This window comes from Salmo trutta, chromosome 20 (assembly GCF_901001165.1).
Source record: "Salmo trutta chromosome 20, fSalTru1.1, whole genome shotgun sequence".
Taxonomy (NCBI): Eukaryota; Metazoa; Chordata; class Actinopteri; order Salmoniformes; family Salmonidae; genus Salmo; species Salmo trutta.
In genome coordinates, this window is record NC_042976.1 from 29267450 (window position 1) to 29282742 (window position 15293).

The following is a 15293-nucleotide window of genomic DNA, read 5'->3' on the forward strand; positions in this document are numbered from 1 at the left end:
CGTCTGCTAAATGACTAAAATGTAAAATGTAAAAAATGTCTCTTCTCCCTCCGTCCTCTCTCTCTCAGGTGAGCCATGTCGTCGGTTCTCTCCAGCACAGACTCTGTGGGCGCCGTGCCCTCCGTCTGCCCCAACACAGCCAAGCTCAGCAACGCACAGGCCAACGGAGTGGCTGCCATTTTGAAGGGGGGGTCCAAGGTCAACGGAGAAGCCATGTTGAACGTCCACAAGCTCTCCATGAATGGATCGGCTCAAGTGAACGGGGACGGTGCTGGCCGTAAGGCCCAGAATGGGTCGGTCCATGTGAACGGGCACGAGGGGGAGAACGATCTAGAGAAGACAGCCGCAGGCGTGGAGGAGAGGCAGTGGATCCGTCCCGACTTGCCCAGCAAATGCACTTGGAAACTGGGCGGGTCTTCCGTAGAGTCCCCTCACTGCCGCTCTGAACTGTGAGTCACATCTCCATAGCAGAACCAGAGTATTTCCACATTCTGCTGATCCTCCCTCCTCTTTGAACACACACAGTGCATTCGGAAACTATTCAGACCTGTTGACTTTTTCCACATTTAGTTACGTTACAGCCTTATTCTAAAATGGATAAAAACAAATGTTTTCCTCATCAATCTACACACAATACACCATAATGACAAAGAAAAAACTGTTTTTTAGAAATTGTATTCAAAATAAGAAACTGAAATATCACATTTACATAAGGATTCAGACCATTTACTCAGTACTTTGTTAAAGCACCTTTGGCAGCGATTACAGGCTAAAGTCTTCTTGGGTATGACGCTACATACTTGGCACACCTGTATTTAGGTAGTTTCTCCCATTCTTCTCTGCAGATCCTCTCAAACTCTGTCAGGTTGGATGGGGAGCATCGTTACACAGCTATTTTCAGGTCTCTCCAGAGATGTTCAATCGGGTTCAAGTCTGGGCTCTAGCTGGGCCACTCAAGGACATTCAGAGACTTGTCCCGAAGCCACTCCTGTGTTGTCTTAACTGCGTGCTTAGGGTCATTGTCCTGTTGAAAGGTGAACCTTCGCCCCAGTCTGAGGTCCTGAGCGCTCTGGAAGCAGGTTTTCATCAAGGATCTCTCTGTACTTTGCTCCGTTCATCTTTCTCTCGATCCTAACTAGTCTCCCAGTCCCTGCCGCTGAATTCAATCCCCACAGGATGATGCTGCCACCACCATGCTTCACCGTAGGGATGGTGCCAGGTTTCCTCATGACGTGACGCTTGGCATTCAAGCCAAAGAGTTCAATCTTGGTTTCATCTGACCAGAGAATCTTGTTTGTCATGGTGTGAGTCCTTTAGGTGCCTTTTGGCAAACTCCAAGCGGGCTGTCATTTGCATTTTGCTGCGGAGATGCTTACGTCTGGCCACTCTACCATAAAGGCCTGATTGGTGGAGTGCTGCAGAGATGGTTGTCCTTCTGGAAAGTTCTCCCACCTCCACAAAGGAACTCTGGAGCTCTGTCAAAATGTGACAATTGGGTTCTTGGTCACCTCCCTGACCAAGGCCCTTCTCCCCCAATTGCTCAGTTTGACCGGGCGCCCAGCTCTAAGAAGAGTCTTGGTGGTTCCAAACTTCTTCATTTATGAATGATGGAGGCCACTGTGTTTTTGGGGACCTTCAATGCTGCAGAAATGTTTTGGTACCCTTCCCCAGATATCGGAGGACTACAGACAATTCCTTCGACATCATGGCTTGGTTTTTGCTCTGACATGCACTGTCAACTATGGGACCTTATATAGACAGGTGTGTGCCTTTCTAAATCATGTCCATTAAATTGAATTTACCACAGGTGGACTCCAAGCAAGTTGTAGAAACATCTCAAGGATGATCAGTGGAAACAGGATGCACTTGAGCTCAATTTTGAGTCTCATAGCAAAGGGTCTGAATATTTATGTAAATAAGGTATGTGTTTTATATGTTTAATACATTTGCAAACATTTCTATCAACCTGTTTTTGCTTTGTCATTATGGGGTATTGTGTGTAGATTGATGAGGATTTTTATTTTATTTAATCCATTTTAGAATAGGGTTGTAACGTAACAAAATATGGAAAAAGTCAAGGGGTCTGAGTACTTTCCGAATGCACTGTATAGTTTACATAGTTCCCTGACTCCACTAATTTCCCTTGCTTTGTAGCTAAGATATAGTCACCAGCTTGCTTCACTTGAGCAGAGAAAAAAGAACCAAGATAGCCCAGCCCCATGTGCTTTTGTGTCTCGTTTTGTTGAGCAACAACATTAAAAGCAGGATGTTGTTTTGACTTGCAAGAATTTGATATTTAGCCTGGCTCCATTTTCCTGCGTAATGACAGACCTGAAAGGGCCAGAGCCACAGAGAGGACCCAGGAATGAGGAAGGGTTGGGCCAAAGATGTTTGGTGTTTCACCATGACATGGCAATTTTAGGATTGTTTCCAGCAACACTGAAGTGAGCTGGCATTTTGGCCTAAGGAAAAGGGTATGTGCGTGTGCATTTCTCTGGCACAGTCTGGCTGTTTGACACTGTAGTCTCTCCACTCAATAAATATAAGTTGTTATTTATTTTTATTTTATTTCACCTTTATTTAACCAGGTAGGCTAGTTGAGAACAAGTTCTCATTTACAACTGTGACCTGGCCAAGATAAAGCATAGCAATTCGACACATACAACAACACAGAGTTACACATGGAATAAAGAAAACATACAGTCAATAATACAGTAGAACAAAAGAAAACAAAAAGTCTATATACAGTGAGTGCAAATGAGGTAAGATAAGGGAGTTAAGGCAATAAATAGGCCATGGTGGTGAAGTAATTACAATATAGCAATTAAACACTGGAATGGTAGATGTGCAGAAGATGAATGTGCAAGTAGAGATACTGGGGTGCAAAGGAGCAAGATAAATAAATAAATACAGTATGGGGATGAGGTTGGTAAATAGATGGGCTGTTTACAGATGGGCTATGTACAGGTGCAGTGATCTGTGAGCTGCTCTGACAGCTGGTGCTTAAAGCTAGTGGGGGAGATATGATTCTCCAGCTTCAGAGATTTTTGCAGTTCGTTCCAGTCATTGGCAGCAGAGAACTGGAAGGAAAGACGACCAAAGGAAGAATTGGCTTTGGGGGGTGACCAGAGAGATATACCTGCTGGAGCGCGTGCTACGGGTGGGTGCTGCTATGGTGACCAGTGAGCTGAGATAAGGCGGGGCTTTACCTAGCAGAGACTTGTAGATGACCTGTAGCCAGTGGGTTTGGCGACGAGTATGAAGCGAGGGCCAACCAACGAGAGCGTGCAGTTCGCAATGGTGGGTAGTGTATGGGGCTTTGGTGACAAAACGGATGGCACTGTGATAGACTGCATCCAGTTTGTTGAGTAGAGTGTTGGAGGCTATTTTATAGATGACATCACCGAAGTCGAGGATCGGTAGGATAGTCAGTTTTACGAGGGTATGTTTGGCAGCATGAGTGAAGGAGGCTTTGTTGCGATATAGGAAGCTGATTCTAGATTTAATTTTGGATTGGAGATGCTTAATGTGAGTCTGGAAGGAGAGTTTACAGTCTAACCAGACACCCAGGTATTTGTAGTTGTCCACGTATTCTAAGTCAGAACCGTCCAGAGTAGTGATGCTGGACGGGCGGGCGGGTGCGGGCAGCGATCGGTTGAAGAGCATGCATTTAGTTTTACTTGCGTTTAAGAGCAGTTGGAGGCCACGGAAGGAGAGTTATTATATAAGTTATCAACCACTCAGTGCTGCCTGCCACATGCACAGGCGTGTTTGTCTCACTGACAAACAGAATCCATAGGCTACAGTACCATGTTACAAAATTCTGTCCCAAAGATTTCATGATACAGAGGTTACCCTGTTACAAAAGTAGCCAAATTACACAAGTTTCCAAATTACAAAACTGTAACAACATTCAAGAAGATACACTACATGACCAAAGGTATGTGGACACCTGCTCGTCGAACATCTCATTCCAAAATCATGGGCATTAATATGGAGTTAGTTCCCCCTTTGCTGCTATAACATCCTCTACTTTTCTGGGAAGGCTTTCCACTAGACGTTGGAACATTGCTGCGGGGACTGATGTTGGGCGATGAAGTTTGGCTCGCAGTCGGCGTTCCAATTCATCCCAAAGGTGTTTGATGGGGTTGAGGTCAGGGCTCTGTGCAGGCCAGTCAAGTTCTTCCATACTGATCTCGACAAAACATTTCTGTATGGACCTCGCTTTGTGCATGGGGGCATTGTCATGCTGAAACAGGAAAGGGCCTTCCCCAAACTGTTGTCACAAAGTTGGAAGCACAGAATCGTCTAGAATATCATTGTATGCCGTAACGTTAAAATTTCCTTTCACTGGAACTAAGGGGCCTAACCCGAACCATGAAAAACAGCCCCAGACTATTATTCCTCCTTCACCAAACTTTACAGTTGGCACTATGCATTGGGACAGGTAACATTCTCCTGGCATCCGCCAAACCCAGGTTCGTCTGTCAGACTGCCAGATGGTGAAGCGTGATTCATCACTCCAGAGAACATGTTTCCACTTCTCTAGAGTCCAATGGCGGCAAGCTTTATACCACTCCAGCCGACGCTTGGCATTGCTCATGGTGATCTTAGGCTTGTGTGCGGCTGCTCGGCCATGGAAAACCATTTCATGAAACTCCTGACGAACAGTTCTTGTGTTGACGTTAGCAGTCCTGTTCTGTGAGCTTGTGTGGCTTACCACTTCGCGGCTGAGCCGTTGTTGCTCCTAAACGTTTCGTCTTCGCAATAACAGTACTTACAGTTGACCGGGGCAGCTCTAGCTGGCCAGAAGTATGACGAACTAACTTGTTGGAAAGGTAGCATCCTATGACGGTGCCACGTTGAAAGTCACTGTGCTCTTTAGTAAGGCCATGCTACTGCCAATGTTTGACTATGGAGATTGCATGGCAGAGTGCACAATTTTATACACCTGTCAACAACAGGTGTGGCTGAAATAGCCGAATACACTAATTTGAAGTGGTGTCCACATACCTTTTTATATATAGTGTACTTTGGAGCAAATGTACCCATGTTTGCAGAGCATTTGACAAATACAATTTCATTTGATTTGTTTTTGTTGCCTTGTTTCCTTTGCTATTTGGGAATGATCCATGTTCTTTCTGTGTATATTAACTGAGTTTCCATCCCATACTCGCCTCTCAGGACTGAAGCCCCCAGCATTCTACCCAACATCCTCGGGAAGATCGGAGACACACCTCTGGTCCGCATGAACAAGATCCCCAAAGCCTTTGGCCTTAAGTGTGAACTCTGTGAGTATTTACACATACACACACAGTCATGTTATGACACACCCAGTCAACCTTGAAGGCATGACACACAGTCAACACACACAGCATGGCACCCACTATGCATATTGACACTAGCCAAAAGACAACCAGATAAAGGCAATGTCTGTATTTGCACTTCCTTGTTTGTGTCAACATGATGGAAATACAGTAACTTATCTGGCTGTGTCATTTTTAACTCACATTTTATGTTCTCCCCCAAAAAACTGTGCAAGTGTGTTTGATTTACAAATTGTGGACGATCAGCTGTCTTCCCCAGAGCAGTTATATGTTTTAAAGCATAAATCCATAAATCCAGTAGTAGAGGACATGACAAAGAGGGAGGGATCGAGAGAGAGGAAGGAGTGAGGGTTAGGAGAAATTGAGAGAGGGAGAAGGACAAAGAAATGGGTACATGGCAATGAAATAAAGACAGAGGGATAAAATAGAAGTGAGGGAGAATGAAATAATTGACTAAAGAAGAGTGCAAAAGCGAGGTAGAGGAGGCTCTCTAGACTCCTCCTGTAGTACAGTTTAGCTGTGAACGCTTCCCCTTTATTATACTGTCATTACTTCAAAGTAAACCTAAGGGTATCACATAGCCTCCTTTCCTGACGTTACAGTCCACTAGGCTTCAGTGTGTGATGGTAGGGGTCTTGTCTGAAGTAGGTTATTCCACTCTGGGTGGAGGGGGGTATGGTAACCGGAAAGACCCTCTGCTCTGTGGGAATAGGTGACCTTCTGAGGGCCACTGTAGCAAGGTGGGGTGGGAGGGGTGGCAGGAGAGGGGCGAGGTCTTGTATCAGGTGCCACTAGGCAGGATTGTGACGGTCACAAGGTTTGGGAAGTCTTGGGAAGTCAGGATGTCGATTCTGAGGGAAATGTTCCCGTCATTACCTAATAGCATCTGTTGTTCTTGTTAAAGACCAGTTATTCTGCACGGCGACTAGCTAGCTCAGACAGACCCACGTTTTTTTCTCTGATGAATTGGTACAGTTGACCAATGACCGGTAAAGTACAGTAATATTAGACTTAATAATAGTGCCGTTTGGTACCACCCTCCATGTCGGGGGTGTTTTGAGTTCACTGCATGTGAACCATGTCACGGTCCTCGGTCTAAATCCTTCCCCTCTCGCCAGTGACTGTTTTTTATGGGCCTGATTGTTTAGAGTCAATCTCTGGTTGATTCACATGGCTTAGTGGGACAAAGAGGCCTGTTTCCATGGTACTTCCATGGATTTTCACGTGATTCAGATTTACTTTTTGGCTGTCCATAGTGGATTTGGGGCAGTTTGGAATCTGTGCCAATCGGCTATTGTACTTGTGTACGTGTGAAAGGGAGAGTGGGTGTGGTATGTGTGCGGACCTTTGTATGACCCCCCCCCCCATTTTCCAAATCGGCTCATGGGGGCTCAGTCTCTTCCCATGATCCCCCCTGCCTGGGGCAACTTCTACTGTAATCCCTTGTGTTGTTAAGGGGCTTTATAGTTAGCTTGTACATAGGGGGATTTTAGTTTCAGTCCTTTCTGTGGTATTAAAAGATCTTAAGTGTTTTCTAAATTGGTTTGTTTTGCACATATGTTGTTACGCTTAAGTAAACGGTAACATGAGCCAGCGCAGTACATATTCATTATTCAACATTTCCTCACACGTTACCACCCTGTTTCTTTTTCTTTCTGTGTGTGTGTGTGTGTGTGTGTGTGTGTGTGTGTGTGTAGTGGCCAAGTGTGAGTTCTTTAACGCAGGGGGCAGTGTGAAGGACCGTATCAGTCTAAGGATGGTGGTGGATGCAGAGAGAGATGGGATCCTCAAACCAGGAGACACCATCATCGAGCCCACCTCTGGCAACACAGGTACAAGTGTGTGTGAGACGCATGAGAGAGAGAGAGAGAGAGACAGACAGACAAGGCCCTCTCTGTGGAACTGGCTATGTGACTCACAGCAGAAAGATTACACCCCAGTCAAAGGATTTATGTTTATGTGTACACGTGTGTGTGTGTTTAAAATGAGTTTTGCCTGGTGTGATCACTGAGACCTCCCAGCCTACCTTTGACATTAGGATCCACTGTAGCCCTGTGTTGTGCAGTATGGTCTGTACTGCTGACATGACCTGCAGGTATTCACACCTGTATTCACACCTGTCCTCTCTCTCTCTCTCTTTGTGCTGCAGGTATTGGTCTGGCCCTGGCCTCTGCAGTTAAAGGCTATCGCTGCATCATCGTCATGCCTGAGAAGATGAGCATGGAAAAGGCGAGGCTGCTGTGTGTTTGTGCACTCGTGTACGGTTGTGTCTGTGTGTCCATGCATAGGCATTTGTTATGTAACTAACTATAATCTGGTCTTGTGTTCCTCAGGTGGATGTGCTTAGAGCCTTGGGGGCGGAGATCGTGCGTACCCCAACCGCCGCCCGCTTTGATTCGCCGGAATCCCACGTGGGCGTGGCTTGGCGTCTGAAGAATGAGATTCCCAACTCTCATATCCTGGACCAGTACCGTAACCCTAGCAACCCCCTGGCCCACTACGACACCACTGCCGAGGAGATCCTGGAGCAGTGCGATGGTATGTGTGTGTGTGTGTGATAGAGAAATTGAGTGAAGAATACCCTTTTCCTACTACTGTACTAATAGATAAATCTTTCTGTGCCACTCTGCTCTTGCAGGTAAGGTGGACATGTTGGTGGCAGGAGCTGGCACAGGTGGCACCATCACTGGTATCGCCCGCAAGCTGAAGGAGAGATGCCCCAACATCAAGGTAGAGATCTATAAGGCAATCTGACTTGCATGTTATTGCCCTGCCCTGTGTACTTTGTCTTGGAGAGACAATTCCAAATTAATTTAGCTGAACGTTTTTAGCAACAACGTCAATTTAAGACCCACAGGGTATTTCAGCCACACCTGTTGCTGACTGGTGTATAAAATCGAGCACACAGCCATGCAATCTCCATAGACAAACATTGGCAGTAGAATGGCCTTACTGAAGAGCTCAGTGACTTTCAACGTGGCACTGTCATAGGACGCCACCTTTCCAACAAGTCAGTTCGTCAAATTTCTGGCCAGCTAGAGCTGCCCCGGTCAACTGTAAGTGCTGTTATTGCGAAGACAAAACGTCTAGGAGCAACAACGGCTCAGCCGTGAAGTTGTAAGCCACACAAGCTCACAGAACAGGACCGCCAACATCAGCACAATAACTGTTCGTCAGGAGCTTCATGAAATGGCTTTCCATGGCCGAGCAGCCGCACACAAGCCTAAGATCACCATGTGCAATGCCAAGCGTTGGCTGGAGTGGTGTAAAGCCTGCCGCCATTGGACTCTGAAGCAGTGGAAATGTTCTCTGGAGTGATGAATCACGCTACACCATCTGGCAGTCTGACAGACGAATCTGGGTTTAGCGGATGCCAGGAGAATGCTACCTGCCCTAATGCATAGTGCCAACTGTAAAGTTTGGTGGAGGATAAATAATGGTTGTTTTTCAAAAAGGCTGTTTTTCATGGTTCGGGCTTGGCCCCTAACACTACAGCATACAATGACATTCTAGACGATTCTGTGCTTCCAACTTTGTGGCAACAGTTTGCGGACGCCCTTTCCTGTTTCCGCATGACAATGCCCCCGCGCACAAAGCGAGGTCCATACAGAAATGTTATGTCGAGAACGGTGTGGAAGAACTTGACTGGCCTGAACAGAGCCCTGACCTCCACCCAATCGAACACCTTTGGGGGGAATTGGAACTCCGACTGCGAGCCAGGCGTAATCGCCCAACATCAATGCTGACCACACTAATGCTCTTCTGGCTGAATGGAAGCAAGTCCCTGCAGTAATGTTCCAACAAACTAGTGGAAAGGCTTCCCAGAAGAGTGGAGGCTGTTATAGCAGCAAAAGGGGGACCACCTCCATATTAATGGGCATGATTTTGGAATGAGATGTTTGACGAGCAGGTGTCCACATACTTTTGGTCATGTAGTGTAACGTATTGAGCTAAGCCATGAAGTTGGATCCTAAAATAATATTAAGCCTGCCACTGATAAATAAAGCCATAAAATGTATCTCAAATTGATAAAGTAAAGATCAAACAGTTGCCTCACTTGCCTTTGCTTTACCTTTGTGTGTGATGTATTTATTACCGTGTTATTTTGGCCTATTGATGGAATGGTTAGTTAACATTGTTGTTCTGTGTTGTGTAGATCGTGGGTGTGGACCCTGAGGGTTCTATACTGGCTGAGCCAGAGGAGCTGAACAAAACAGATAAGACCCAGTACGAGGTGGAGGGCATTGGATATGACTTCATCCCTACTGTACTGGACAGATCTGTGAGTGTGTGACCTCCTGAGATGAGCTGTGTGTGAGACTGTGGTGATGCTGGGTTTTCTATTCTGTATACAGTAAGATCTACAATAATATACAGTATGACAGCTCAAACTCAAGTGTGTTCAAATTGTGGAAGGAAAATGACTCATTATCTATACATACTGTATGTTGTATCTGTGTGCTATGGTAGAATGCATATGAATGTTTCTCTGTTTTGCAGGTAATTGACAGGTGGTATAAGTCCAATGATGATGAGTCTTTTGCCATGTCACGCATGCTGATCAGGGAGGAGGGGCTTCTCTGCGGTAGGTTGACGTCACACACAATGACTGGTGCTCCCAAAAAGCATAATTATCTAATAGTGTGTCTCTGTGTAGTACTGTATGGTCTAGCTCTCTCTCTCTCTCGGTCTCTCTCTCTGTCTCTCTCTGGGTCTCACTCTCTCTCTGTGTCTCTCTCTCTCTCTCTCTGTCTGTAAGTGTAGGAGGTAGTTCAGGCACGGCCATGGCTGCAGCAGTTAGAATGGCCACAGAGCTGAAGGAGGGCCAGCGCTGTGTCGTCATCCTGCCTGACTCCATCCGCAACTACATGTAAGCAACTGGAGCGGGAGAGAAGAGGGGGATGAGGGGAAGAGGAGGGAGGTTGAGGGGAAGAGGATGATGTGGGGGAGTTAAGTTTGGGATGAAGGAGAATTGCTAAGGTTTTTTTTATGGGGTACCAGTGATTTAACTTCAGTAGGACCAATTCTAACCCAGTTCTAACCCAGTTCTAACCCCTACCCCCCAGGTCTAAGTTCCTGAGTGACAACTGGATGTGTGATAAGGGCTTCCTAACCCTAGAAGACCTGATGGTGTCCAAACCCTGGTGGTGGAACGTGAGTCTGCAGTGTCTGAACCTATTTTCCCCCCTCACTGTGCTGCCCTCCGTCAACATCAAGAAGACCATCAAGATCCTCAAGGAGAAGGCCTTCGACCAGGCACCCGTCGTTGACGAGTCCGGGTACGATTTCACCTGGTTACCCTAGTTACCTGGTTGTCATAGAGGCCATGTGCCAAATGTTGACAAAACATTAGTATTGTTATTGACAAAACATTGATTAGTATTGAAAAAACATTGCCTGTATTCAGTTGTCATAATAATAATGACCATATCCTCTCTATCTGTGTCTGTGTAGCGTGATCCTAGGGATGGTTACCCTGGGCAATATGTTGTCTTCAGTACTGGCTGGGAAGGTCAAGGCCTCTGACCCTGTCGCCAAGGTGCTTTACAAACAATTCAAACAGGTCAGTCACCTCACCTATATGTCCTCATACCTCCACTCAACCGTAACCTCCTAAACAAATAGCTTTCAAACAAAAAGGCCATCATTGAGTAGGGTTTCCTAATTGTCATTTTGTCGTCCTCAGGTGCGACTGAGCGATAACTTGGGAAAGCTGTCCCGTATCCTGGAAACAGATCACTTTGCCCTGGTGGTGCATGAGCAGATCCAATGTAAGTTTACCCTCCTTCCTCGTCTCCTCTCTTTTATCGACCTTCATCTTCCCGTCTTTCTGTCTTCCTGTTTCTCACTCTCACTTCCTCTTATCACACTCCTACTCTTCTTGTATTGCTTCATCCTGTTTTTCCTCTCGCTCCTTTAAAAAAAAGATCTTCTCACCAACGCCATCTTTGTCTTCCCACCTTTTATAGCCCCCACTTTGCTCCTTCTGTCCTTTTTCTACCACCGCTAGTTTCCTCTGTCAGACAGTAGAGACGAACCGTCTTAGAAACACCTGAGGTGCGTTCAGTTCGCCTGAACATTTGCTACGTTGCGGAACGGTTTGTACTGAACGACATATTTCCCTAAAACTCTCTTTTACGTTCTTGAACAGACTTTGAGGAACGTTTGCGCCCGTTTGGTGGGTGTGGCGAGGTGAGGCTTGAAGCAATGAGTGACATATTGAAAGGGCAGTGGCCAGCGTTCCCCAACCCACAACCCTCCACGTTTTTCAATTGGTTGTTAAGTACAGCACCATTTCCGTTGAATTGAACATTCCAGAACGTAAAAACCCACTGAATGCAGCCTTGCTCTCTTCTGTTGAAGGTGACCAGCCAGAGGCAACGTGACGGCTGTTTTTCCTCGCTGGTGTTTTTCCCATGTTTCTCTATGAATCTGATTATCTTGCTCTAAGGCCCTGTTACATCAGCTTTGTTTCCTGGCAGTGTTGTGGTCTACTAGGTAAACAAGGTGTGTGTTGGGTGTCAAAGTCCACCGGTGGTGTTTTGGTGACTGTGTGCCTGGGAAGTGCCTGGCCACCAGCAGAATGGTGCAATACTCAGACTGTTGTGTAAGGACAGATAAGGGGACTTAATAGGTCATAATATTTTTGTCAACCCACCACCACACCTTCATCAGAAGACAAAGAACTTTCAACATTTATTTAGTTTATACTCGTTGGTATATCGCACATTCTCCAGTGTTAAATCAGCAGTATTCAATTTATCACTGGGACAGTGTCTATACGTGTCCACACTTTTGAGTGTTAAATGAACACTGAGCTTAGTGCTGATGCTGTTAGACTTTTTCAGTGTTAGGGAATTAACACTTTCAGTATTATGTAATAACAGCTTATAAAGTATTTTTAACACTAGGAAGTGTATATTGTTTGCACCAATGGTGTTATGCAATAACCCATCATATTGTATTTTTGACCATTACACCAAGAGGCCTGAGTCTCTAAATATTTGTGTCTCTCTAAGTCATTATTGCGACATGCTCCTATGTAAGCATTTACAGTACAAAGACTTCAGAACTGGCAGCAGACATGCTCAAACTTGAATCAACATAAGCATAGACCACTTCCACTCTTGGGTGGCCAGAAATTATTCATTGAAAGCCACGGCCCCACTGAGCAACATACCCAACATCATTTCCCAGTGTGCTTTGCCTTTTCGAGTGAATTGTAGAGTTACCACCCATGACTCTATTTGTTAGTGACACAGACATGGTTGTTGAATTCATTTCTTTTCAGTCCTGTGGACTTCACCAAGTGAGCTCCTACTCTTGGCTAATGTTATCATTACAATCTAACTGTTTATGACAATATGTTACATATATCATAAGGCCTTACTTTGATGGCCATGTTTGATTTACAGGCCACATCAGGCCTGCAAGTCACATTATGCTGGCTTGCAAAATTATATGTAATTCTTATTGGAATCCAGTTCAGACATCTAACAGTTAGAATTTGTATTCACCTGCAACCTGCATTCATAATGACTGTCAGAGTTAGGAACACTGATAAAGGAAACTACATAAACCATTTGAAACTGGAACAACCATTTAAGTACCGGGTGCAATAAATCTAACTGATTGGATTAGTTTAGAAAAATGTATGTTATTTATCTTTGTGTCGCATAAGATTAATCAATCATTCAGTCAATGTACTGTACATAGCAAAAACACAGATTTAAAAAACAATCTTTAAAAAATCTAGCTGCAGTAGAGCATGCTGGGAAATGTTGGGTATGGTTTTGATGGGAATGTTTTACTCTCAACAGAGTAAAACTGACACACTCAACACTGGTTATTAATTTAACTCCTGAATCAACACTAGAAATGTTACACTGAAAACTCTCGTTGGGACCTAACCCTAACCCTGTCTCTCGAAAACAGGAAGCAAGTTACATAACTTCTTGTAAACCGATTGGTTTGATTTAGCGTAATGGCCAGCTATTGGATCCTTGGATAAAGAGCTTGGGAAGTTAGTTTCCAACTTCCTTTGTGGAAAACATTCCCATCTACAAAATCTTGAACTTGGAGAAGTAATTTGACAGAATTGATGTGGTTCTACTGCTCTTAATTCACCTTTCGTCACAAACCTTTTCCACAGTCTGTTATCTCAATAGTAGTAATAACCATCTCTCTTCCCTCTCTTTCTCTCTCTGTTAAGACATGGAGGATGGCTCGCCCTGTCTTAGACAGATGGTATTCGGGGTGGTGACCGCCATTGACATGCTTAATTACATCACCACGCGCGAGAGGCAGGGAAGCACACGCGAGCGCACGCTGTCAGAGTGCTCAATGACGTCAGAGTGCTCGCTGACCGACTAGCTGTGACCACTTCCTGTTTCCTGTGGATAGGAGGAAGTGACCGCCTGCCTGACACCCTCTAAGTAACGACAATGAAGAAGATGATGAAGATGATGTAGACTTTTAGAAGTGGTGGGGGTTGTGGTTTAGTCTTAAAATAAGTATATATTAATTTCCTCCCCTTTTGACTAAATTGATTTACTTATTTGTCTGTGATGATAATAATGATTAAGTGTAGCTTATACTGCGATTGAAGCAGCGTAGCTGGTTTCAGGTACATAGTTTTCCGCTAACTTTAAGGTATAGAAACAAACAGTGTGCGACTAGAGACGTTTCCATCTGCCTTGCTTCTTCATTATTGAAAGTCTCGAACTTTTTTTTATCTACTTAAAAATAATAGTGTTTCTCTGACTTCATTTTATTGCAGAGGACGCTACAACATTACAATATCCTCGCTAGACTAACGACTCAGTAAATCGCTAGACTAACGACTCAGTAAATTTGAATCTTTCAGTTAAATAGTAATCATTGCATTGAGATTTGTATGTAACTGATATGCGAATGTGAGCTTCATCTTAAGACTTAAAAGCACATTATAGATTCTTGTTTGCTTCTTTGATACCAATGAAGTTACATCGCCATCTAGTGGCAGCTAAAGACAGGGCATGGGCCAAAAAGGACTATTTGGGTTGCTCAGTGTGAAATGGTTACCAAGAAGAAGCGTTACATTGACAACATTCAAAGAGATAGGTACTCTTCACCAACATCCTGTCTTTTTGTTTGAAGGCTTTGGCAAAGTAACCAAGGTCGCAGGGTAGGTCAGGTTAAGGATAGGAGAGTTTGGCCCACAACCAAACTGCAACCCAAACAGTATGACTTGTGTTGGATCATTTTCTTCTTGTATTGAAACAAGATGTATTGAATAAGTCTGTATTGAATAGTTTGTTGGTTGAAAGTATTTAAAGCAGAGAGGCCCCTCACAGTGCAGCTCTTTTATACAGGCCTGTCTGTCTGGGGCAGGTTGTTTACACCAATGGTTGGGTTGTTTGAACTTTGTACTATTTTTCTGTACTTGTTGACTTCATGTACAATCATTCATGTGTAATGTTATGTATGACCATGGACCCAGAGATGTTATGATCTATTCACTTTAGCAGGGATGTATTTGTATGTATATACTGTATGTCTTTAGTTTTCCTAAAACAGATGCTGCAGTATTTGCGTGAGGTGATGCAGTTATGGAGGTGATATTTGAACTACATTCCTGTCTCTTTATTTCCACCCTGGCTCTGGGTTCAGTTGTTCATTTCATATTTCTCTCGATTTTTTAAAATTCAGGTTCTTTTGTGATGTAAGTATATTATTACTAGCTTCCAATAAAGGCTTGTTATTTTTCTCTTTAACATTTTTATTTTATTTAACCTTCATTTAACTAGGCAAGTCAGTTAAGAACAAATTCTTGCTTACAATGACGACCTACCAAAAGGCCTCCTGCGGGGACGGGGACTGGGATTAAAAATAAAATATAAATATAGGACAAAACACACATCACGACGAGAGACAACACAACATAGAGAGACCTAAGATAATAACATAGCATGGTAGCAACACAAC

General features: G+C 44.5%; 1 protein-coding gene across 1 annotated transcript in view; it reads left to right on the forward strand.

Annotated features, from left to right (window-relative positions):
- Nucleotides 1-15082, forward strand: part of LOC115156315 (cystathionine beta-synthase) — a 33321-nt gene extending 18239 nt beyond the window's left edge. The window contains exons 2-14 of the mRNA XM_029703788.1: nt 69-449; nt 5185-5291; nt 7025-7159; nt 7477-7556; nt 7661-7865; nt 7966-8057; nt 9484-9609; nt 9828-9912; nt 10092-10197; nt 10394-10606; nt 10782-10890; nt 11014-11098; nt 13540-15082. Of these exons, the coding sequence (XP_029559648.1) occupies nt 76-449; nt 5185-5291; nt 7025-7159; nt 7477-7556; nt 7661-7865; nt 7966-8057; nt 9484-9609; nt 9828-9912; nt 10092-10197; nt 10394-10606; nt 10782-10890; nt 11014-11098; nt 13540-13700 (1878 nt within the window). The 5' untranslated portion in view covers nt 69-75 and the 3' untranslated portion in view covers nt 13701-15082. The remainder of the gene's footprint in view (nt 1-68; nt 450-5184; nt 5292-7024; nt 7160-7476; nt 7557-7660; nt 7866-7965; nt 8058-9483; nt 9610-9827; nt 9913-10091; nt 10198-10393; nt 10607-10781; nt 10891-11013; nt 11099-13539) is intronic.
- The last annotated feature ends 211 nt before the right edge of the window (nt 15083-15293 follow it).